At 38.8% G+C, this 26,312-nt stretch overlaps 1 protein-coding gene across 4 annotated transcripts in view; it reads left to right on the forward strand.

Annotated features, from left to right (window-relative positions):
• The first annotated feature begins 1,152 nt into the window (after window positions 1-1,152).
• ZBTB11 (zinc finger and BTB domain containing 11) overlaps window positions 1,153-26,312 on the forward strand; it is a 32,831-nt gene continuing 7,671 nt past the window's right edge. Inside the window, exons 1-7 of one of the 4 annotated variants that reach the window (XM_047098968.1) lie at window positions 4,135-5,345; window positions 8,058-8,173; window positions 9,471-9,706; window positions 11,147-11,378; window positions 21,696-22,537; window positions 22,776-22,955; window positions 25,853-26,098. In XM_047098968.1, the coding sequence (XP_046954924.1) occupies window positions 9,563-9,706; window positions 11,147-11,378; window positions 21,696-22,537; window positions 22,776-22,955; window positions 25,853-26,098 (1,644 nt within the window). In that variant the 5' untranslated portion in view covers window positions 4,135-5,345; window positions 8,058-8,173; window positions 9,471-9,562. Of the gene's footprint in view, window positions 1,698-4,134; window positions 5,346-7,621; window positions 8,174-9,470; window positions 9,707-11,146; window positions 11,379-21,695; window positions 22,538-22,775; window positions 22,956-25,852; window positions 26,099-26,312 lie in introns of those variants that run through there. The other 3 variants (XM_047098966.1, XM_047098969.1, XM_047098967.1) reach the window with 3 other exon arrangements.

Genomic DNA, 26,312 nt, shown 5'->3' on the forward strand with positions numbered 1-26,312 from the left:
CCTGGTCTGGTGGTTATGTCTTTCCTATATACGTCTGGGAGCTCAGGTACCTACAGCCAGAATCTTATTCAAGGATGCTGCCTCAAGTATCTAAGCCACCTGTCAATTCCCGCAACGTCAACCGCAAGTACCGCAGAGATTGGGTGCCATCCTATTTTTTGAGCCCAGTGCATTCACCTGTTTACCTCTTAACATGTCTCCGCAGGGTCAGAGAGCCTGACCCAGCGACTGTAGACTCCAGGCTGGGGGCAGAGGGGGAGGGTTGACCTGGAACTAGCAAAGTACTGTCAATGCCAGACCCCAGTTGTCGAGTAGGATGTTCTGGGCCTGTAGTCTTGTCTGCGCTGCAGATTCAACCAACGGATGGGTGGCATGGGCCATTGCTCCGGCCTACCCGCTAAAGATGTGAAATAGGACCCGCACTGTACGCTGGAAGATGCATTTCAAGTCGCCTTGGTCTTTTATGCATTCGGTAAATGTTGGGTGTAAAATGGAGAATCCGCCCCCCCCCCCAGGTTTATGTAAAAATACATGCAAATGAAGCTGTAAGAGTGCTATCTACTCATTGCCAACATCATTACCTTCAAATATAGAAAACTGCCCCTATGTTAGACGGTCATTCGAGGAAAATCCCGACAGTTCCATGGCTGATTTGGAGCCAACACTTTAAGTCTGGAAATTATAATTCTTATCACTGAAGGACTCAGATTTCAAACGTTTACCTGTAAAATAAATTTACATGTGAATGCGGCTATCTTTGGTCTTGGGGCTATCTATAGGCTTATATTTTACTAAGATCCTCAAAATCTTATGCTTTTACGTTGTTGGGGGTCTCAGAAGGTAATCGGGGTAAAAAAAAAACAGACTCCTCCACACCTTGGTGTATATCCGACGAGAAATCAACAGCCCACCAACTCCCACACGTGCTCAGAGCAAGGGAAAGAAGGAAAAAATGAAAAGGGAAACTGCCAGTACTTAAGATGTCTGCTCAAAGCAGTCTTCGGTCTCGAAGGAAAGGCCTACCCTCTTCCAAAATGTCCGCCCGCAGTCCTGACGTCACCCGGCTGGCTTCATCAATCCAGAAAGCCTGTGCGCTCCAATCAGGACTCAGTCCCCTCACCCACTGCCCTTGATCACGTCACTTCCGGTGGTGCAGCAGCCATTTTGTCAGTCGCCAGCGGATCCCGCGCGCTGGAGAAGTGCAGTTCCCCCTGGTTACCAACTCGTCGGTTCTGCCTTCGCGCTGCGGGCGCCGTCGAAGAGCACTCACCACAGATACAGCCATTCCTCCCTACAGTGCCGCCGCCGCTGTTGCATCCGTCCGGAGCTAGTGCGCTGTCTTCCTCCCCCACCACTGACAGGCGCCCTTAGGGAGCCGCCGTCAGAGATGTCAAGCGAGGAAAGCTACCGGGCCATTCTTCGCTACCTGACAAACGAGCGTGAGCCGTATGCTCCGGGCACGGAGGGCAATGTCAAGCGTAAAATCCGCAAAGCGGCCGCCTGCTATGTGGTGCGTGGTGGGACCTTGTACTACCAGCGGCGGCAGCGGCACCGCAAGACCTTCGCGGAGCTGGAGGTGGTGCTGCAGCCCGAGCGACGCCGGGGGCTCATCGAGGCGGCGCACCTGGGCCCGGGCGGCACTCACCACACCCGGCATCAGACCTGGCACGACTTGTCCAAGACTTACTGGTGGCGAGGTAGGACCTCGCCCGTGGCGAGGGGGCGGGCGGCGGCCTGTTGTCCAGGCAAGGCCCGCTGGCGGAGGCGGGCTTGCTTGCGCACGAGCGAGTTGGAGGGTCCCAGACGCCCCTCGCCCACCCAGCCGGCGCTCACGGCGGAGCGGCTGCCAGGCGGAGCCGAGAGGGTGGGGGACGCGAAAGGAGCCGCACTTCCCACAGGAAGGAGGCCGGGGAAGCTGGGGGCGGGCCCAGGCCCGGGGTGGGGCGAAGGGGGCTTCCCCGGGGGCCGGGCCAGCCGCCGGGAGGGGCCCAGTCGTGCGGGCTGCGGCAGGCCCGCCTCCTTCGGCGGTGCTGGAGGCGGTGGCTCCTGCCCTCCCGGACGCTCCAGGGCGGCGATCGAGCGGAGCTACGTCTGTGCCTTTTAAAATCTTGTTCCTGCTGATAGTCTGGGGAAGGGACAGTCTGTTCCAAGCTTGGGCTGCTTGCTTCAGTCGTTTGAGCTAGGATTTGGGCCTGCGGGTTTGAGGTTCCCTGGACCTGCTTGCCCGTATTCTTCGAATTGTGCTACTGCGGCGTAAATAAGCAATAATGCGATCACACAGCTCGTGCAGAGCTGATCTGAAATGACTGTATGGAAATAACTGTCTTCAACCTCGATTTTAGGGCAAGAATTCAATGTGAATAGCAGATGCCTTTCATTCTGAATGTTTTCATTTTCTTCCCTTTGATACTGTAGAAAGCGCTTTGGAAACTGAGGCACTATGTACACTCCTGAAAGATAAGGTTACTGTGGTTGTAACAGGAAATACTGCTCTTAAGTTTTCTTGCCTGCTTGGGAACCACGTTAAGGAATGAGGGCAAGGGTCTTTGGCTTCTTTACCGCCCTCATCCTCCACAAATTTGATTTACATTCAAACTGTTCACTTGGAATTAGTGGAAGTTTGCAGGCCCTTAGGAGAGGTTTTGTAAGGAAGGATTCTGCCCTTCAGTCTCCTTATGGCTCAGGAGAAATTAACAGTCTGGGTTGCTTATCCGTGATTAAAGAAATTCGACTACGGACTAATTTCTGAAGTTCTTTTCAGTTCCTGAACTTTGTCATCAAGCCTATTAATTGACAAACTATTGGGTAGTCCTTCCTTTTGTTCCTTAAAGAGTTCTTGTGTGTTTTCAAAAAACGATCCAGCTCTATTGTTTGCTTAAATGCGTTCTCTTAATTTATTTTTTATTTTAAACCAATATTTGAATTAAATTCCTCTAAAGGGACATAAGTGTGAAAGGTGAATACGGAGTAATTGCTGCCTTTTGTTAAAACTGATTTGGTCAGGCAATTGTTTTCCTGAGCAAATGTCTTATGTTTAATACTTTATGACATGTTGGGGCGCCTGGCTGGCTCAGTGGTTAGATCTTGTGACTCTTGATCTTGGGGTGGTGAGTTTCAGTCCCACTGTGGGTGTAGAGATTACTTTTAAAAAAATAATTAAAAAATACTTTATGACATGTTAAAAATTAAAATATAGCTAAGTATCATTGATCAGACTTGTACATGCAGGCACAGTCTGAGCTCTTAATTTGTTTTCGTTTAATCTTGATAAAATCGTGTAAGGTGGAAATATTTATCTCTGTTTCAGCCATGAGAAAACTAAAAGCATCAGGTGGTTATATAGGTCAGAGGTCACACAGCTGACCTTTGTGATTTCATGCTCTTAACCACTATTATATGGTGCTGTAACGGTTTAGTGTTAAGAATTTTCGTTCCCTAAACTTATTATCTGTGAATGATATTGAATGCAGTTTGGTGGGGGGGGGGGTTGTTTGAGTTTTTTGGTGTGCAGTGTCTTAAAAGACAAAAATTTTTAAAAATGAGACCATGTTTATGTTTAACTTAAAAATGAAAGAGATACATTTGTGGTTTGTCTACATTTGTAGAACCTAAGAGGCATTAAACGACTAGAACTGTTATTCTTGAAGTACCACACATCAGTAGAGTAGTGAAACCCTGGCATGGGAGGCCCTGAGATCCTTTCAGAAGATCCACAAAGGCAAAATTATTTTCATGATAATTCCAAGGCATTATTTGCTTTTTTTTCTAGTTGTTTTCTAAGTATACGGTGGAGTTTTCCAGAGGCTATGTGACATGTCATATATGGCAATAAGTTGATTGCAGAAGCATATATGATAATCTGTCTTCTGTTAAGCCACACATTAAAAAGATTTTCAAAAATGTAAAGCAGTACCCCTCTTCTCACTATTTTTATGAAAATAGTGATTTTTTTCATAAAATGCTATTTTGTTGACATGTAATGAGTTTTTGTTATTTGATGATCTCATTATTTTTATTATTTTAGTCATTCCTCCTTTCAAATAAGAATGTGGGACACTTGGCTGTTGCAGCCCATAGAGCGTACAACTCTTGGTTGTGAATTCAAGCCCCACGTTAGGCATAAAGCTTACTTAAAAATAATAATAATAATAAAATAATTCATAATCATCAGAGAAGTTTGCTCTCAGTTATTAACTATTCATTTTATTTTTTTTTAAGTAGCTATTCATATTGATTCTTAGTACATTAACACTTTGGTTGCTTCCTTGTTTATGTGTAAGGTATATACATAATACAAAGCCATTGTAGACTATTTACCTGAAAGCTATTAAGAATTGATCAATGTAAGTGCCAAACAAACTGTTCCAGAGTCATAAGTTGTATCAAGGAGAGTTTAATGAGATTCATAATTTATTTTGCTTTTTTTTTGAAATGCTGCTATCATAAGATATATCCTAGTGCTCAGGCAAGTTTGTAGCAATTTTCCTCCTTTGAGTACAGTTGAGAAACTGTGGTTCGTGCCTAGAAGTTTACATATAACAAATTTCAGAATGTAAAATGTTAATAATTATTCTCAACGCCCCCCCCCCCACACACACAAACCTCTTATTTCATCTTGTATTGAAGTCTGTGCTGGAGTTTCAAAATGATTCTCTTCCCTGCCTCCATCAGATGCTGATGCTAGGTATCTACAGTGAAATGCTTCCAGAATGTAAAGAAAGAATTAAATTAGGAGGGGGAAACAAAGATTAAACTGGCCAAAAAAAAAAAAAAGTTAGCTACCTGCAGAAGTCCCTACCCCAAGAACTGATTTTTGTTTTAGAGTAATGGGATAAATGGATGCTGTTGTCAGGGAGCCTAGAAGAGGTTGTAATCTCCAGAAAATCCACCAAAAACTGGGTCTTTATAACCATAACTAACCACCTGTAACCTCTTTGAAGAAAACAAAACAGAAGAATTCATATGCATATAACCAGAAATGAGAGCCCCTGAACTGGGGTGGTCATTGTATCCAAAAATGATAGGGACGGAAGCTCTTGAAGAGCTGATAGGAGCAAAATTGTTCATTTTGGCAAATAGATCTCTGAAGCATTGGTTCTTGACCCAGGAACGATTTTGCTTTCCAGGAGATGTCTGGCTATGTCTGGAGACAGTTTTGGTTGTCATAACTCGTGATGGTGGTTGAGGGGTTGCTATCCACATCTAGTTGGGTAGAGGGTAGGAATGCTTCTAAACGTGATACAGTAAGAGTGGACAGGACAGCCCTCTACACCCCTCCCGCCACCAGCAAGAATCATCTGGCCCAAAATGTCAACACTGCTGAAGTTGAGAAACCCTGCCCTAGGGTAAGAAACTGTTCCTCAAGTTGTTTTATTAGAGGACTACCCACTAAAGTCTTCATCTTTTTTTGTTTTGATTCTGTGCTCAGTGAAGAATCTTTTAATGGTAATCTTGATGTTTTATGTGGGGTTTTTGTTTTTTGCAGTACCAGAGAGGTTGACCAGTGAGTATTACCATATTTAGCAAACACTTATGTAGTAGTTACTGTGTGTCATATAGTGTTCAAAGTGCTTTATAAATCTTAACATTAATCATAACACCATAGTGTAAGTACCATTACTCCCATTTTGCAGTCAATGACACGTAGGCACAGAGAGGTTTGGCATGGTCACCGAGCTAGTTAGTGGGTTCAGATTTTGCTGCATAAGTAGTTTCTTTTTTTTTTTTTTTTTTTTAATTTTTTTTTTCAACGTTTATTTATTTTTGGGACAGAGAGAGACAGAGCATGAACGGGGGAGGGGCAGAGAGAGAGGGAGACACAGAATCGGAAACAGGCTCCAGGCTCTGAGCCATCAGCCCAGAGCCTGACGCGGGGCTCGAACTCACGGACCGCGAGATCGTGACCTGGCTGAAGTCGGACGCTTAACCGACTGCGCCACCCAGGCGCCCCCTTTTTTTTTTTTTTAATTTTTTTTTTTTTTTTGTATAAGTAGTTTCAATGCTTTGCAGTAATGTAGTAAATTAATTGTGTTTATATATTGATGTCTTTTTAGTGATTAACTTGAGTCAGTCTTTCAACTTAATCAATTCTGGATGAACTAGAGGTTAGGTTTCTGAATCTTTAAGGCTAGATTTAAGATGATCCCATCAAAACACTAAACACTCAAGGGAGAGGACTTGAAATATCGGGTGACTTTTGAGAAAACTGATTATCATACATTAAAATTTTTTCCTGTAGTTTTAATAATTTTCATCCTTTTCAAATGCTTCCTATGTAGTTTTTCCAATACCATTTGAACTCAACAAGTTTATGGTGTAACCAGAGTTCTGCTATATGCAGAATATACTGAACGATGTAGAATCATAAAATGTTTAGAAATACAGCCAAAGTTAATTAGGAAAAAATGCTGCCTTCTTTGTTTACTGTGAAGATGAAAACTTCCTCAGCACTACTTCTTATTCTTTAAGTATTTTTTTATGTTCATTTATTTATTTATTTAAATGTTTATTTTTGAGAGGTGAGGGGGAAAGAGCATGAGCAAGGGAGGGTCAGAGAGAGGGAGACACAGAATCTGAAACAGGCTCCAGGCTCTGAGCTGTCAGCACAGGGCCCAGCACAGGGCTTGAACTCACGAACCATGAGATTATGATCTGAGCTGAAGTTGGACGCTTAACTGACTGAACCACCCAGGGCACCCCTCTAAGTATGTTTTTTTACTTATAAATATGTATTCTCTTACATGTGTCATTTCCCACTCTTATACCCATTTATTCTTTTTACTGTAGTTGGCCTACAATATATTAGTTTCAGGTGTATAACTTAGCGATTCAACAATTATATACATAATGAATGTTTACCATGATAAGCTTAGGTATCATCTGTTGCCATGGAAAATTATTATTACCATATTATTGACTATGTCTCCTGTGTTGTACTTTTCATCCCCATGGTTTATTCCATGACTTATTTATAGTTGGAAGTTTGTATTTGTACTCCTTTACTTTTTTTTTTTTTAGTTGTGGTAAGATATAGATAATATAAAATTTACTGTTTTAAGTGTACAGTTCAGAAGCATTGAGTACATTCACATTGTTGTGTGACCGTCACCACTCTTCAGAAATTTTTCATCACCCCAACCCATTCACTTTTTTTTTCTTTTTACAAAGAGAATGAACTTTTTTTTTTTTTTTTTTTAAGTAAGCTTTACGCCCAATGTGGGGCTTAAACCCATGACCCTGAGATCAAAAGTGGCATGCTCTACCAACTGAGCCAGCCAGGCACCTCTTAATTATATGTAAAATATAATTTTACTCTTAATTATTTATGTAATTATATGTAAAATATATATGCATCCAGCCTTTTTATCATTTTTAAAAATCTTCTCACTGTATAGACTTTTATTGACTGTAACATACAGGTATAGACTTTTATTGACTGTAGCATTTTCAGACATTAGAATATATTCTCTAAATACGCACACATAAATGCCTTTTTATGGAAGTTTTATTTAATCTTGACCCAGTATTTTCTGAGTTATGTTCCAGGCGGGGGGGGGGGGGGGGGGGGGAGGATCTATAACAAATAAATTCGGCAAATTTCTGTTAAGCAGCTGTCTTCATTGTAGAACTCTTAGAGCTTTGAATGTGATAATACCCATTATGTGTGTATAAAATGCAAATATAATTTTGTGAATGTATTAATCCAGTGTATACTTTTTTAGTAAGTATGGGACATAATACAATTTGAGAAACATTGCTTGAATATTACCCGAAGGTTGAAAGGAACCATGGTATAATTAGACGTCTTGAAATTCTTTTCAGGAATTTATTATATACTTCTATATCATTTTAGCTAAGTAATGAGCCTTTTCATTTACACTTTACGTGGGGATTGTAGGGGGAGAATTTTCTGCCACAGTGATGGATAAATGTATTCCTGGGTAAGTAGCATAATATACTGAAAATCAGATGGCTTTTGGAGACCCAGTAATGCAGTTTACTAGATGCAACTTGGGACAAGTTTCTTACCTCTTAGGCTTCATTCTTCTCATTTGTAGGATGGAAATTAATCGGTCCTACCTTGTAAGGAGGATGGTGTGTGTAAGCATTCCCCCTGCTCCTCACCCCTGCCCCAACATGCTGAACTAGAAGTTGAAATTCACGATAGGATCTTGTGAGTGGCTTGTGTACAAGCAACTTTTGTTAAGACTGTGTATGCTGTGGGGCACCTGGGTGGCTCAGTCAGTTAAGCTTCCGACTCTTGATTTCTGCTCAGGTCATGATCTCATGGTTCATGAGATAGAATCCTGCATTGGGGTCTGTGCTGACAGTGCGCAACCTGCTTGGGATATTCTCTCTCTCTCTCTCTCTCTCTCTCTCTCTCCCCCCCTCTCCCTCCCTCTCCCTCTCTCTCCCCCTCTTTCTCTCTCTCTCTCCCCCCCTTTCTCTCTCTCTCCCTCTTTCTCTCTCCCTCCCTCCCTCTCTCTCTCCCTCTAGCTCTCTGCCCCTCCCCCACTCGTGCTTTTTCTATCAAAATGAAAAAAAAATTACTTACTGTGTCCTGCTTTGTGCCCAGCATCATGCAAGGACCTAAAAACAAAACAAAACAAAAACTGTTATTTTATACAACCCTAAAATCTCATAGCTTTCAAAAATGAGATTTATTTTACACTCTCATTATGTTGCAATTTCACCGCACCTTTTTTTTTTTTTTTTAATGTTTGTTTATTTTTGAGAGAGAGAGAGAGAGAGCGTGACTGGGGGGTGGACAGAGAAAGAGGGAGATACAGAATCCAAAGCAGGCTCCAGACTCTGAGCTGTCAGCATGGAGCCTGATGCGGGGCTCGAACTCACAAACTGTGAGATCATGACCTGAGCCATAGTCAGGCGCTTAACCAACTGAGCCACCCAGGTGCCCCTCCACCTCTCGTTTTTCATCTGCAATTCAGGCCTAAATGATGGCATCCATCTGGAACATGCTGTTATTTGAGAGAGGGGACGAAGATCAGATCACCCATGAGAAACAGGGCCTCTTAAAGCTTTTGCGACATGGCACACGTTATATTTATTTATATTCCATTGACCAAAGCAAATTGCATGGGAAATCCTGATGTTAGTAGGGTAGAGAGGTAATCACATTATATAACTGTTCACAAAGGTCATATTGGCATTTTCATACAATTTCTATAGCATGAATGAGTTGCAGCTCTCATGGAAATGGGTACTGCTATGTAATCATATGGTGGGGAAGCAAATAACTAGGAATAAGCAAAAATAAGAATGGAAACCATCATCTGTAACCTTACATCTATGAAAACATGCACCTTGCATTCTCAAGAAATCACTTTTACATGCTGTGTGTCCACACATAAGCACTCAAACATATCAGTGTACGTAGATTAAAGAACCAAAAATAATTTTCAAATGACATAGTATTAAATTCGACTTGTTAATTTTTATTTTTATTCTAGGTATATTAAAGCAAGTGAAAGATTACATTAAACAGTGTAGCAAATGCCAGGAGAAGCTAGATCGGTCCCGTCCAATATCAGATACTTCAGAAATGTTAGAAGAATTGGGACTAGACCTTGAGTCTGGAGAAGAAAGTAATGAATCAGAGGATGATCTGAGCAATTTTACTTCAGCTCCAACTGCAGCCTCCAAGCCTGCAAAAAAGAAGCCAGTGTCCAAACATGAACTTGTATTTGTAAGTAGAACTTTCCATTCAGCTTTAACATTTGTAACTAATGTATTAGGTTTGTAGTCTTCGTGAATTTTTTCTTAAAGTACCAAAACTGCTTGACTGTTGAAAATTTAAGTAAGTCTTTGTCTCAGGTAATACACTCTGTTGTTACTACATACACTAAAAGTATGCTAAGACTGCTTTTTCATTAATTATAAATATTCCTGTAGTTAATTCTCTTTAGAATGTAGGTTGTTGGTTTGTTGTTAATCATTCTTCTTGTCTTATTTTATTTCTTAAATGTTTGTTTATTTTTGAGAGAGCACAGGCGTGTGCCCGTGAGAGGAGAAGAGGGGCAGAGAGAGAGGGAGACAGGATCTGAAGCGGGCTCTGTGCTGAGAGCAGAGAGCCCAATAGGGGCTTAAACTCACGAACTGTGATGTGAGATCATGACCTGAGCCAAAATCAGACACTTAACAGACTAAGCCACCCAGATGCCCCTCTTCCTGCCTTTTTAAATGGTATATTGGTGGGGCACCTGGGTCGCTCAGTGGGTTAAGCATTGGACTCTTCATTTCATCTCAGGTCCTGATCTTGAGGTTCATGAGATTGAGCCCCATGTTGGGCTCTGTACTGACAGTGAAGAGCCTTCTTGGCATTCTCTCTCTCCCTCTTTCTCTGCCTGCTTCTCTCTCTGTCTCTGTCTCACTGTCTCTCTGTCTCTCTCTTTCTCTCTGAAAATAAAATAAATAAATAAATAAATGGTATATTGGTACAGGTAGACAATACGTTTCTGGAAACAATCTTTAGGTCATGAAACAAGGTAAATTAAACTGGCTAGGTCTTGGGGCACCTGGGTGGCTCAGTCAGTTAAGTGTCCAGCTTCAGCTTGGGTCATGATCTCACAGTTTGTGAATTTGAGCCCTGCTTCAGGTTGTCTCTGTCTCCTTTTCTCTCTCTCTCAAAAATAAACATTAAAAAAAAAAACAAAAACTGGCTGGGGCTTCTGGGTGGCTCAGTTGGTTGAGCGTCTTGACTTCAACTCAGGACATGATCTCATGGTTGGTGGGATCACTGCATTGGGTTTACAGCTGTCAGCATAGAGCCTGCTTTGGATCCTCTGTCCTCCTCTCTCTAGCCCTCCCCTGCTTACAATCTCTCTTTCTCGAAAATGAATAAATGTTAAAAAAAAAAAAATTGGCTAGGTTTTTGTTTTTTTACCTGCATTACTTTCATACACCATTAAGTTTCTGACTAGTAAATAAAGGCAGCAAGAAGTGAGATGCAGGAACATGGCAGAAAATAGTAAGAATGCTCTTTTAATTTAAATATATAGGTAATAAAGAATATCTGGCTATTTCTTCATATTAATGGTGTCTTTAAAAGTGAATAATGTATCACGTTTTAAATTCTGTTAAAGGTAGAAATACAGATGATACATAATACTTAAACTTATTTTGATAGGTTGACACCAAAGGAGTGGTGAAACGTTCTTCTCCAAAACATTGTCAGGCTGTCTTAAAGCAGCTCAACGAACAGAGACTCTCCAACCAGTTCTGTGATGTTACTTTGTTAATTGAGGGAGAGGAGTACAAAGCTCATAAATCTGTTCTGTCAGCTAATAGTGAATATTTTCGAGATCTTTTTATTGAGAAAGGAGCTGTTTCCAGTCATGAGGCAGTGGTGGATCTTTCTGGTAAGAATTTTCTAATGCTATTGCTTTCTGTTTGTAAGTACCTACTGGAAGGTGGGTGTGTGTCTGTCTTAGAAACTCAGGGTATGTGCTGCATTGGGAGAAGCCCACTTAGAGCAGCAGACTAAGGCGAATTGAAGAAGCCCTTCTAGCAAGCTTTCCAAGGTGCGGTTCTGGAAAAGGCTGTCATTTTCTGTCACTACCTCTTAGGTGAGACAGATGTAGTGGCAGAAAAATTTCTGACCTTTACATGGCTAAAAACAGTTTGAGAGAAATACATAACTGCATCAGTGTTATATTACACTAAGTGAATATGTTACTTAAAAATTGCTTGTTAAAAAAATTGCCTGTATTTGTGTTGTGGAACATAATAATAGAGCACTTTTGTAAGTCTTTTTTATTTTTTAAGATTAATTATTAGAATTCATTAGGTTCAGTAAACTGTTAATATACAATAATCAAAATTCCAAGTGTGGCTTTTTTTCTTTGATTTTATTATTGTTATTATAAATGAATAATTTGACTTTCTTTTGACTCACTAGAACTTATATATTGGCTTAGGAGTCAACAAATGAAAATTTAGGAAGAATTAAATAGGTAACCTTATTTATACATTTCTTGTAATATTAACTTACTGTAACTCTTGGTTACTGAATTACTGACATGACTGTGTGAAATATCATTTCCTTTTTCTGAAACAAAAAAGTGACTTTATCCAGATTTATAAATACTTACCTAGTTAACCACTGATCCTTTTCTACCTTACGCTTTTTAAACTTCTTCTGGAAAGACAAATAACATATTTTTCCTTAGCAGTAGCTATGTGTTGAATTACTAGAAAATATATATTAAGCATCCACTATGTGCGAGGAACTAGCGTAGGCTCTGGGGATATAATGGTGAGCAAAAACTTTCATGGATCATAGAATTGTATTACATTTGAGATTAGTGATAATTTACTTTTTTCTGGGTTTGGTGACTCAAGAGAAAATACGTCTTCTACTAGGCCCTCTGAATAATAAAACTCATCATGGATATAGTTGTTTTTTTTTTTTTAATGTTTATTTTTGAGAGAGAGAGCATGAGCAGGGGTGGGGCAGAGAGAGAGGGAGACATAGAATCTGAAGCAGGCTCTGCATTGTCCGTGCAAAGGCTGCTGGGGAGGCTCGAACCCACGAACCATGAGATCTTGCATGACCTAAGTCGAAGTCAGACACTCAACCGACTGAGCCACCCAGGCACCATGGATATAGTCTTTTGATATAAGTTAGCGTTGGAATTTTTTTCTTACTTTTCATGCATCTGAAGCAGAAAGAGAGAGGTGTGTGAATATTGCTCTTGTTCAGTTTCTCAGCAGCTTATAGCAAAAGAAGTGGCTGCCCTATATTAACTGCAGTGCAGCATCCTAATATTCCAACAAAAAGACACATTTGTTCTTCATTCTATATGCTTATGTTTATATATTGTCCAGCAAATATAATGTAGATTAATAGCAGGTTAAGTAGGTAAATTTTATTTGGTTCAAATACTAAGTGAAGAGTATAAAATATGTGTACAGAATTTAAAAATAATGTATTTTTTAATTACCTAGTTAATGTAGTTGAATTAATCATTGTTTTCCTTTGTTAATGCTTATAAAAAATTTTCTGTACTAAGTCATAAAGCTATGTTCATAGATTATCTTTTTAAATTTTCATAGTTTTCTTTTATATTTAAGTTTTAGTCTGCTCACAATTTTATTGGTGTGAGATAGATGTTTGACTTCATTTTTCCCCATTTGATCATCACTTGTCTCAGAACCCTTTAGTGAAGACTCCATCCTCTTCTTGCCAGCTGATGAATTTCCACATATTTGGTACCAGTTCTAGGCATCGTTCTAGTCAATAGGTGGTCTCTCTTATGGTATTTTCACCTGATCTTAATTACCATAGCTTTATAATAAGGAAAGTCTCCCACCTTTATTACTCAAGTGGATCATAGTTTCATAACCCTTTGCTCTTCCATATAAACTATAAAAGCAGCTTGTCACAGTCACACAAAATAGTGTATTTTGATAGAGATTACATTGAATTAATAAACTTTTAGAGATTTATCCATAGCAGTCTCAAACATCTTTTGTAGGATTATTTCAGGGTACTTTATATGTTTTGAAACTGTTATTTTTTTTCTTAAAATTATGTAATTTCAGATTTATTTTTGGTGTATATTTTATATACAGTAATACTGCCAAATTCCTTTAGTCATTCAGTCATTTATACATTCTTTGAGGTTTTCCATATAAAAGAAATATATTATTTGCTAATAGTAATGGTTTTGTTTCTACCTTTCTAGTCTTTATATTTTGAAATTGTTTTCTTGCTTTACAGTGCTGTCCCGGACCTCAAAAAAATTGTTGAATAGAAATGGTGGAAGAGGGTTCACTTACCTTGTTCCCATTTCTAAAGAAAGTGCTTTTATCATTTGGTAAATGTTTTAAATAGATAATGCTTTATTTAATGTTAAGGAAATTCTCTCTAAAAATGGTGTTGGTTCGTAACTCCCTGAGGAGGTTCCAAAGTGTAATCTAAAACTGGCCCCCATGTATGGAGGGTGCCTGAGTGGCTCAGTCAGTTAGTGTCCGACTATTGATTTTGTCTCAGGTCAATGATGTCTCATGGTTCCTGAGATCAAGCCCCATGTCAGGCTCTACACTGACAGTTCGGAGCCTACTTGGGATATTCTCTCTCTCTCTTTCTCTCTCTCTTTCCCTCCCTCCCTCCCCCCGCTCACACATGCACTGTCTCTCTAAATAAGTAAATAAATAAAACTGGCCCTCTGTACACAGAGGCAGCAAGAGACTGAAGAAAGAGACCACTTCAGATTGGTAGGTGGCAGGTTTCATAGGTAAGGGAACTTATGTGTGAGGATTGTCTTGGGTGGCTGCAAGATGAATAGATCTCTGTGCCAGAATGTTAAAAGTTTATACACAGACCTTAACTATGTTTAGTCATGTATGCAGGAGGCCTTAACTGGGCTCAGTCACGTACCCAGTCCAGATAGCCTCAATACCACATTTCTCTCTCAAGACTATGCAAGTGGAACACATTCCAGGAACAGGGAGGGGTGGGGAGCCTCCAGTTGCCTGGGTCAAGCTCAAGGGTCAACTGGAAGTCAAATCTTGATGACCTTCTCCCACAGTGTTGATTTATTACATATTTTTTTCTGTATTTATTGAAACCATTTTTATTTTTACTATTCTGTTAATGTGGAAGTTACAGTGATTTTCCGTTAAACCAGTTTTTCATTCTTGAAATAAATCCAGTTCAGTCATGTTATATTGCCCTTTGTGTAAATTGCTGTTTGATTTACTAATATTGTCTAGAGTGTTTTCATGTATATTCATGAGTAATTCTTCTTTTGTCTTTTTCATACTATTTCGTGTTTTGATATCAGAGTTGGTCTAGTCTTATAAAATGTATGCTCCCTCCAATTTTTAGATATGCTGAAATTGTTAACTGTGTGATTAGAATTACCTGTTTCTTGAATGTTCGGTAGAATGGTGGCTAAAATTGCCTGGGCCTGTAGTGGAGTTGAGGGGAAGATTTTTAAATACTAATCTGACACGTTTAATGCTTAGCGAAGTATTCAATTCTCTATTTCATCTTAAGTAATTTATAGAAAGTTACATTTTTTCCAGAATTTGGTTCATTTCATCTAAATTTTCAAGTTTATTGGCACAAAATTTAATGTAATTTACTTTATTTTATTTTTTGGTTGGCACAAAATATTAAATACTACTGTCTTCTACACATTTCCTGTCAATGTAGATACTTCTTTTGTTCTTTGATATTGGTTATTTGTGCCTTTTCTCATTTTTTTTAACTTTTTTTTTTTTTTTTTTTTTTTTTTTTTTTTTTTAATGTAAGCTCTACGCCCATTGTGGGCTTGAACTCAAGATCTCGAGATCAAGAGTCACATGACTGACTGAGCCAGCCAGGTGCCCTTTCTTTCTTTCATTTCTCTTTTCCCTTTTCTTTTTTTGCTTTCTTTTCCACCCCTTACATTTTTCTTACTAGATGTTTACTGACTCCTTTTTTTTTTTTTTTTTTTAATCCTACCGATTTTGGCCCGTTGCCTGTTTTTGTAAATAAAGTTTTATTGGGGACAGCCACACCCATTCATTTTCTTTGTCTATGACTGCTTTTGAGCTTAGAAAGGCAGAATTTAAAAATTGCTACATAAACCAGTGACCCATAAAGCCTAATGTATTGTTTACCTGGCTCTTTACAGAAAAACTTTGCTTATCACTTAGCCAAAACATAATTTTTTTTAAGTTAAAAAAAACTGTTATGCATATGTAATCCAAAAGTTTTATGTAGTTAACTGAGGAAACCAGTAAGATATTAAAACTTTCTAACAGAATTTGAAGAAAAAATTCTTTCAGCCAATCAGTGGTACAGGTACAACACTGCTCTTAACACTTAATAGTCTTTTTTACCTCTTACCAAGTTTTGACTAGTTTTTCTTAACACACCTTTTGAAAAACAGCTATTATTTTCTTACTAATTTCTTCTCATTAATCTTCCTTTTATTTTATTTGAACATTATTGTCTTTTTGTTTTATTTTTTTATTTTTTTATTTTATTTTATTTTTTTTTTTTTAAATTTTTTTTTCAACGTTTATTTATTTTTGGGACAGAAAGAGACAGAGCATGAACGGGGGAGGGCCAGAGAGAGAGGGAGACACAGAATCGGAAACAGGCTCCAGGTTCCGAGCCATCAGCCCAGAGCCCGACGCGGGACTCGAACTCACGGACCGCGAGATCGTGACCTGGCTGAAGTCGGACGCTTAACCGACTGCGCCACCCAGGCGCCCCTGTTTTATTTTTTTAAAAGTAAACTCTTGGGGCGCCTGGGTGGCTCAGTCTTTTGAGCATCCATCTCTTTTTTTTTTTTTTTTTTAATTTTTTTTTCAACGTTTATTTATTTTTGGGACAGAGAGAGACAGAGCATGAACGGGGGAGGGGCAGAGAGAGAGGGAGACACAGAATCAGAAACAGGCTCCAGGCTCTGAGCCATCAGCCCAGAGCCTGACGCGGGGCTCGAACTCACGGACCGCGAGATCGTGACCTGGCTGAAGTCGGACGCTTAACCGACTGCGCCACCCAGGCGCCCCCCATCTCTTGATTTCAGTTCATGTTATGATCTCACAGTCCTGAGATCAGGATCTACTAAGCCCAAGGCCCCAGCACTGGACCTGGACCCTGCTTAAGATTCTCTCTGCCCCTCCCTCACTTGCACACATGCAAATAAAATAAAGTAAGCTCTTCACGCAACATGGGGCACAAACTTACATCCTCCAGATCAAGAGTCGTATGCTCTACCAACTGAGTCAGACAGGAGTCCCTGTTACTTTGTTTTTGGTTAAGTTTAATCCTTAACCCATTAACTCCCAGCCGTTCCAACTTTCTAGTTTAAGCATTCCAGGCTATAAATTTCCCTTTAATACTGCAGTTCTGTTGCTTTTAATCCTACATGTGGTCTATTTTTATAACTTTCATTTTGCTTGAATAGAACGTAAATGGGGGCGCCTGGGTGGCGCAGTCGGTTAAGCCTCCGACTTCAGCCAGGTCACGATCTCGCGGTCCGTGAGTTCGAGCCCCGCGTCAGGCTCTGGGCTGATGGCTCAGAGCCTGGAGCCTGCTTCCGATTCTGTGTCTCCCTCTCTCTCTGCCCCTCCCCCGTTCATGCTCTCTCTCTGTCCCAAAAATAAATAAAAAACGTTGAAAAAAAAATTAAAAAAAAAAAATAGAACGTAAATGTTTTTAGTTGGAAGCAATATTCAATATATTGTGGCTTGTTAATTCTTTACTGATTATTTTGTGTGCTTGATCTCTCAGGTTTTTATTTAAAGTTTACTTGTTTTGGGAGAGAGAGAAAGCCCATGTGCATGAGAGTGTTTAGTGGGGGATGGACAAAGAGAGAATCCCAAATAGGCTATGCAGTGTCAGTGCAGAGGCCCACGCAGAGCTTGAACCCACAAAACATGAGATCATGACCTGAGCCACACCGCCACCCCTAGATCTATCAGTTATAGACAGAGGTGCTTTAGAATATTAACTAGTGTGATTCATCTGTTACCTAGTTTCTTCAGTTTTTGTCTTATGTATCTTGAGGACGTATTATTAGATACAAAACAGTTTAGAATTTCTTTTTATCATTACATAATGACCCTCTTTATGTTTAGTAATACTTTTTACCATTAAAATCTTGTAAACAGTATTTTTTTATTTTTCTATTTTGACTACTTTAGTAAATATTTTTTAGGTATGTAAACAATATTTTCATAACTATTTGCCTAGGATATTTTCCATCTTTTGTTTTTCAACCTTTTTGTATCTTGAGGTTTTAGATTTCTCTTTAAACATCATCATATTTATGGATTTTGTTCTTAATCCAGTATGGGAATCTTTGACTTTTAACTGTCCTGCATAGAAATTGTTGGACTTCCTGAACCCAACAATTGAGATTGTTTTTCTCAGTTGAGAAAAAGTCTCAGCTAGTATCTCTTCAAAAATTGTTTCTGCCTCAATTTCTCTTTTGTACATTTCTGAAACTCGAGTTAGATAGACATTCTCACTTTATATTCTGGGCCTCTTAATTTCTTTTATATTTTGGTTATCTCTGTGTAGGATATTCTGGAAAATTTTTGTTCACCTACTCTTTAGCTTTGTTTAATTTGCCGTTAAATTCATTTACTGAGGTTTTTTTTTTTTTTTATTCCAGTCTCTTTTCTATTTTTATTATTTTATTTTATTTTTTATTTATTTTTTTAAGTAAGCTCTGTGCCCAATATGGGGTTTGAACTCACATACTTGAGATCAAGAGTTGCATGTTCTGCTGACTGAGCCATCCAGGGGCCCCTCTTTTCCATTTTTTAGAGGCTCTATGTAGTTCTTTTTATGTGTCTCTTTTAGGGGGCTACTTTTTATGACCTTTTGCTCTTTACTGGTGTTATGCCACCGTTGACTTTTCTATATGTGATCATAGCAATAAAAATCTTTGCTGGTTTGATTCATGCTGTTTGTTTCCACTAGCTCTTATTCATGGTGCCTTGTTTGTAATTAAAAATCTGTGCACACTGAATTTATATTCTTCAGAACTTTGTAGGAAACTTTGAGTTTTGGGTTGAAAGTGTTTTCCACAGAGGAAACATTTGGTTCTTAAGATTCTAAGGGCATTACCAGTCTGGGACTACTTTAAATTCTGAGCGTGAGGACTTTTTGACTACCAAAGTGCTATATATTCAACAAAATATCCTACTAGATTAAGCCTGGTTTGAGGTCATGACTAATCAGGAAGGATTTCTTACCTGTTTCACTCAATGCTGGGGCACCAAGTATATTTAAAATAATACTTAAAAAATTTTTTATGTCCTATTTTTTTTTTAAGTAATTGGGTCAAATTAGGGTATGTTAGTCTGCCATACTGTTGGATGTGGAAGTCCCTGTCATAATTCTTCTGTCTGTTGGTTCATAACTCTCCCATGAGCTTCCCTGGTGTAATGTGAAATTGGTCCCTGTACTCAAAAGGCAGGGAGAGACCAAAGAAATGGGCAAACCATTCCAGGTTGGTAGGTGGCAGTTTTAACAAGCAAAGGGTGCTTATGTATGAGGCTTGTCTTAGCTGGCAGCAAGATGAATGTATCTCTGCACCTGCCCACCAAATCTTAAAAGTTTGTAAGAGTCCTTAACTGGGTCCAGTCACATAAACTGTGTAGATATTTTCAGTATCAGGTCACTATCTCAAGGTTATGTCCTTAGAGCAGTCTCTGGGAGCAGGAAAGGCAAGTGAACTCACATTCCAAGGACAGGGAAGAAGGTGGGGAGCCTTTGAGTGCCCAGGGTCCATCCAGTTCACGTATCAGCTGGCAAACCTGTCTTTTTGTTTTTGTTTTTTTTTTTTAATTTTTTTTTTCAACGTTTATTTTTGGGACAGAGAGAGACAGAGCATGAACGGGGGAGGGGCAGAGAGAGAGGGAGACACAGAATCGGAACAAACCTGTCTTTTTGATCACATTCCCTAACACCATCTATTACCAACCATTGTTGTCCTTTTTTTTTTCTTTTTTTTAGTTTTTAATTTTGGTAAACACAATATAAAATTTACCCTCCTAATTTTTTTTAATGTTTATTTTTGAGAGGGAGAGAGCGAACGTGAGCAAGGAAGGAGCAGAGAGACAGGATCTGAAGCAGACTCTGTGCTGACAGCAGAGAACCCGATGCGGGGCTTGAACTCACGAATGGAACCGTGAGATCATGACCTGAGCTGAAGTTGAACACTTAACAAACTGAGCCACCCAGGCGCCCCCGCCCCCCAGCCTTAATGATTTTTAAGTATACAGTTCACCATCGTTAATCATGTTCACATTGTTGTGTAATGGATCTCTGGAATTTTTTATTATCTTGCAAAATTGTTGTCATTTTGATTGTTTTGCAGAGTGTGTATATTGTATGTAAAAAGGCTAGGGGTAAAAACAAGATACTGAAATTATCTGCCTATTGTCTCTTGACAAAATTATGAGTGATTTTTTTTTCCTTTGTGTTTTTGTATTTTATGGCAAACATGACTTGTGTCCTTGAAAAAAACTGTTTTATATATTTAAACTGTTACTTGGAACAGTGTTAATTCTTTCATGGGAAATTTTTCTCATGACTTCAGACTTAAAAAGGTATAGATAAGGGGCACCTGGGGGGCTCAGTCAGTTGAATGTGCAACTTCGCCTCAGGTCATGATCTCACGTCCATGGGTTCAATCCCTGCATCGGGCTCTGTGCTGACAGCTCAGAGCCTGGAGCCCACTTCAGATTCTGTATCTCCCTCTCTCCCTGCCCATCCCCTGCTCACGCTCGCTCTCTGTCTCAAAAATAAATAAACATTAAAAAAATTTAAAAAGGTATAGGTAAAAGACCAAAATACATTATTTTGTTTGTGGGTTTTCTTCCCCCCGCGCCACCTTTTTTTAAAGAAATACTTACCTCAAGCTTATTTAACTTGGTCTTATAATTTGTAGCAGGATTAACATGGCTTCAGCCTATTTAATTACCAACTTTCCTAGGATGGCTCAATTAGCCATGATCAACTGGAATGCTAATATATCTCACAGTTTAAGGCTTCTCTTCCTTGTTCATCATCTACTTCTATAAAAGGACTACATTTTATGTACCTTGAGTCAAAACTGAATAATACAGCAAATGTGAGTTTTTAAAAGGTTGCTTTGGCTCTTTATATTTTTGTAAAAGATCTTTAAGCTAAATTATGATATGAGAAAACAGCGCATGGAATAAGTATAAGTTATATGCAACCTACTGCAAGAAGGAGGAATAAGATTATTTGCTTAATTGTATAAAGAAGCTCTGGAAAGCCATACAGATTCTTATTCATACTGGTTAGGGAGATGGAGTTGGACTTATCACTGTTTTATCTTATTTTTGAATTATGAATATTGGCTTTTGTAAAATAGTGAAATATTGAGAACTTAGAAATAAACTGATCTCATTTTCTCACATAAAATAAAAATGTAATACCTCATGTGTATGGTAATTATTTCCTTCCTTAGGCCAGTAATACGCAAACTGTAGCCCACAGAGCAATCCTCATTTCCCTCTCTATTTGTAAAGTATATTGGAACACAACCATGTATATTTGCATATGTGTTATCTGTGGCTGTACTTTTCAGCTACAGTGGCAGAGTTGAGTAGTTGAAACAGACACCTTATGGCCTGCAATAATTATTAACTGATTCTTTACAGAAAAACTTTGCTGACCCCCTGTGTTAGATCTTATTTTTAAATTTTCAGTAGTTGAACCCTTTGTTCACAATCATTTTTATATGGACTTCTGTTATTAAAATATATGGTTATACTTACAGAAGTGAGGTTAGGGGACAGGTTGGTTGAACCCTGCCTACTCACCTGCCTCCCTCTCTTTTTTTACCCTCCATTCTCCAGCAGCTGTTTCTTGAGGGGAATTTGAGGAACCCCCGGGGTTCTAAGGAGTACAGTTTGAAAATGACTGCCTTACAGCAACTCTTTGAGGTAGTAAGTCTGATACTATTTTCTATTTTAGGTATTGAGAGACTCGGCTCATTGAAGTGAGTTAGTCAAGGTTTATTAAGCAACCAGAACACAAAACAAATCCACAGTGTTTAATTGCAGAATAAATGGTCATATTTGCCTTTATATTCTATTTTATATATCATAATCATGTATTAATTGTTATTCTAAGGTGTTTTAGTAGACCTTTAACTTTTTTGTACCCCCATTTTTTTTGTTCCATGCAGGTTTTTGTAAGGCAAGCTTCCTTCCTTTATTGGAATTTGCCTACACTTCTGTGCTAAGTTTTGACTTCTGTAGCATGGCTGATGTAGCCATCCTGGCTCGTCATCTTTTCATGTCGGAAGTTTTAGAAATCTGTGAGAGTGTGCATAAACTAATGGAAGAGAAGCAGCTAACAGTATATAAGAAGGGTGAAGTACAAACAGTTGCATCCACCCAGGACTTACCAGAACAAAATGGAGGCACTGTGCCTCCTGTGGCTAGCAACGAGGGGACCACAACAACATTATCTACTGAACTTGGGGATTGTGAAATTGTATTATTGGTGAATGGAGAATTGCCAGAAACTGAGCAGAATGGAGAGCTAGGACAGCACCCTGAACCCCAGGTTTCTTCAGAAGCTGAAGCCACTCTGTCACCTGCAGGCTGTATAACTGGTTCCCATCCTGAAATGGAGTCTGTTGATTTAGTAACAAAAAATGATGAGACAGAAGTAGAAACTTTAAACAGAGAAGATAGTGCACCTTCTGATATTAATCCCAAACTTTCAAAAGAGAATGTGATCAGTAACTCTCCAGAAAACAGTGATATGGGAAATGACCCATCAAGTGAAGATATCTGTGCTGAAGACATTCCAGAGCAAATGCAGAACCTTAGCCAGTCTTTAAAAGATCAGGAAAATCTAGTTGCACTGACAGCAAAGCCAGACGTTAGCACTGATGATGAAACTTACAGAAGCAGACTTCGGCAGCGTTCTGTTAATGAAGGGGGATATATCCGACTACACAAAGGAATGGAGAAAAAGCTACAGAAACGGAAAGCCATTCCCAAGTCAGCAGTTCAACAGGTATGACGAAGAGTTGACCTTTGTAGTTTTACCTTTAAGTAAAAAGCATTCTATTCATCAGCTTATACCTGTGGTGAAATTATTTGGGGAGGAAGGGCAGTAGGTGCAGGAAAGCAACTTAATGTTTTAAATACCGGTATTAATAACGTAATGCCAGTTTGAAATATTATATGACTCATGACTTTAAAAATCAAAATGGCTGTACTTACTTAGATTGTGTTTTCTATCCCTTACTTAGGTAGCCCAGAAATTAGTTCAAAGAGGGAAAAAAATGAAACAGCCAAAAAGGGATACGAAAGAGAATACTGAAGAAGCAGCATCCCATAAATGTGGGGAATGTGGAATGGTTTTTCAGAGACGATATGCCCTTATAATGCATACACTGAAACATGAAAGAGCTAGAGATTACAAATGTCCGGTAAGTGGAAAGCTAATTAAAGATGATTTATCTAACTTCATGATAAATAGAACCCAGTTTTGCTGCTTCATTGTTATTCTACTACTTGTAGTCTCTGTGTTTCTCTGTCTCCCTTATATTGGTATAAGAGTCATCTTTGATTTGTACATGTCATTTCCTTGACAAAGAAAAACAAAAACAGTGACCTGTCTTTGCTTCTTCCTGATACCCTAGTAAGACAAGAGTAAAATTATCACTGAAAAAATATAAGCTCAGGGGTGCCTGGCATATGACTGTTAGAGCATATGACTCTTAATCTCAGGGTTATTATTATAAGTTTGAGGCCCCCCCCCTTGTGGGTAGAGATTACTTGAAGATAAGTAAATAAACTTAAAAAAACAATAAATAAATTTAAAGAAAAATGTAAGTTCATAAAAGAGTAAAGAGGAAATCAACTATATCCTGGACCCTGATAAATGGAGGTAGTAGCTGATTTAACAGATTTAAAAGGGCTCATTCCAGGCTTTCAGTGGGGAAAGCTAAGAATCCATCTGAATTGTATTGCAGAACTACCAAATGCCTCAGGAGTTGGTGTTATATAGCTACTTTGAAAGCAGAAGTGAATCTGGTTGTTAGAAAATTTTGTAAGAAGCAGTTAAGTCACAACCACTCCCTCAGCCAAATATCCATCTTCTACTCTCTGGAAGAGCTAAAACCATGACTGTTTGGGGAACACTGCATGCAGTGAACGTGAATGTACTATACCCAAAACAAGGAAAAGGAAAACCTTATTTACTGAATATTGAAACCCTTCAAGTCCTCTGTCCCTTCTCAAGTCCCAGAATGTTAGCAGTCAGACCCTTAACCCAAAAGCAAAAAAGTTTCTCAGAGATGAGAAATCCGAAGGGCAATAACAAAGGACCTGAAGATAGTGCTGACTAAAGCCAGTGGTTGACAACTCCCTGCCACCCCCCACATACTTACACAGAAATTCCAATCAATTTTTTAACATTCTGAAAGATGAGTAGATATCAGGGATCATCAGATTCAGGAATAAATATTTCAAGGAAAAAAAGCAACTTTGAAGAATCCACAAATACAAAAATCTCAGAAAAATTGGGAAATAGACTAAATCTCTCAGAAATAATGCAGAAGACCAGTTAGAAAATGAAAGTGAAGGAATTTAGAGAATTGGTGTAGGATATCTAATATCCAGATAACACCAAAAAGAGAACACAGAGATCAGGAAATCATTGGTGCAATAAAGAAAAATATCAGAATTTAGAAGTTTCCTTATGGGGGCACCTGGGTGGCTCAGTTCAGTGTTCAACTCTTGGTTTTGGCTCAGGTCATGATCCCAGGATTGTGGGATTAAGTGCTCCACGCTACAAATGGAGCTTGCTTGGGATTCTTTATCTCTCTCCCTCTCCCCTGCTTGCGCTCTCTCCCCCTCTGCCCCCTCTCCTGCTTCCTCTCTTTCTCTAAAATTAAAAAAAAAAAAAAAAAAAAAAAAAAAAAAAGTTGTGAAACAGGGCATGTTGCAGGCCCTGAACTATGGATGAAAGTAAATCTATATCAAGATAAATTATGAAATCTTCTAATTAAGGGACAAAGAAAATCTCTTATAAATAACAATAGAGAAAACAGATGGTCAGACTCATAGGAAAGATAAAGATCAAAATGGCTTCAGGCTTTTCAGCAGCAACAGTGGAAGCTAAAAGACAAAGAAAAGCATAATGTCTTTAAAATTCTAAAGGGCACTGATTTCTAACTTAAAATCTGTAACCAAACTATGAGTTATTTGTGATGGTAGATAAGAACAGTTTCAGACATGCAAGGTCTCAAAAGGTTTACCTCCCAGACTCCCTTTCTCATGAAGCTATTTGCAGAGGTGTTCCACTAAAGTGAGAAAGACCTGGAAAACCGGGAAACATGGGGTCCAATTCTACAGAGCCCAAGCATAGGAAACAACCAGTCCAGGTTGGAGCAGGACAAAATGCTTTGAAGGAGATCTCTTTCATAGGTGATGTCTTTAAATCTCCCCTCAGTAGACAATTGAGGGAAAGGTTTGGTGATGAATAATCAGTAAATACAAACAGAAATAAGCAAAACAAAACAAAAAGAAGGGAAAGAGAATCATAGTGTACTCTGTGGCCCAGCTGTAATAGTAATTACTTCATTGAAAAAATGTGAATGTAGAAATTAATCAAAACTACAACATAGCTGTATTGAGAAAATAAGGTAATAGGTCTGCATATGTGTAGGGAGTGGAAGGGTGAAGGGAGAGAGTCACCATCCATTATTCATGTTACTTAGAGTTACCAAGGTAAGCAAGCATCATGAGAGAGTTAAAAAACAATGGCAGAAATAGAGCAAGAGACGAGTTTTATTTAAAAAAATTAAATATTATAGGTTGTGAGCATATATAACTTTGATTTTTTTTAAAAAATGAACAAAATATTTCATGAATCCCTAACAACTACAGAATAAAATCCAAGGACCATCAGAGTTTTTTCTACTTTTCCAACCCCTAGTTTTGCTCCACCTAACAATTTGTAGTACTCCTATTGATAGCATTCTTGTTGACATCCTACCGTTCCTTCTAGATAGACCTAGTCTCCTCATTGATGCCTTTGTCTATTGCTTCATTTACTCCCTCTTCCTAAATACTTCACTCTTTCACATGTAAATCCTGTTTCTGTGGTTAGATTATAAACCTCTCCAGAGTAGAGTCTGGGTCTTTAACCCCTTTCATCCTTACATCTGATACCTAGCATATCATCTTTTATATAGTGTGTGGTTTTTTTGATTTATATAATCGTAACAAAGAAACGGGAACTTGAAATAGGAGTCAGGTGTCACTTAACATTTGTTATGGAACTACATTTAGACAGAATTTTATTTACTTTTCCTTTTAGTTGTGTAAAAAACAGTTTCAGTACAGTGCCTCCTTGCGAGCGCATCTTATTCGACATACCAGAAAAGATGCACCCACTTCATCTTCTTCCAATTCCACGTCTAATGAGGCATCAGGAACATCGTCTGAGAAGGGGAGAACCAAACGAGAATTTATATGTTCCATATGTGGAAGGACATTACCTAAATTATATTCTCTTCGAATACACATGTTAAAGCATACAGGTGTAAAGCCACATGCATGCCAGGTAAAGCCATGACATTTACTTTGTTGTGTAAAGAAAATTTGAACTTAACTAGTGATGAGACTGGTTGATTCTGGAGTCACCCTTACTCTTGTAAAATGTCACAGAGAATTCTGTGACTTTTTCAGTTTGTTGCCTGGTTTAAGGGAAATTCCCAGTTGTGTTCTTTGATTTGCTATTTAATGTGTTGTAATTTGAAATGAATCAGTTTAGGATG

This window comes from Lynx rufus, unplaced genomic scaffold (assembly GCF_022079265.1).
Source record: "Lynx rufus isolate CCGP_SWC_20201006 ecotype Redwood Valley unplaced genomic scaffold, mLynRuf1.p SCAF_5, whole genome shotgun sequence".
In the NCBI taxonomy this organism is placed as follows: Eukaryota; Metazoa; Chordata; class Mammalia; order Carnivora; family Felidae; genus Lynx; species Lynx rufus.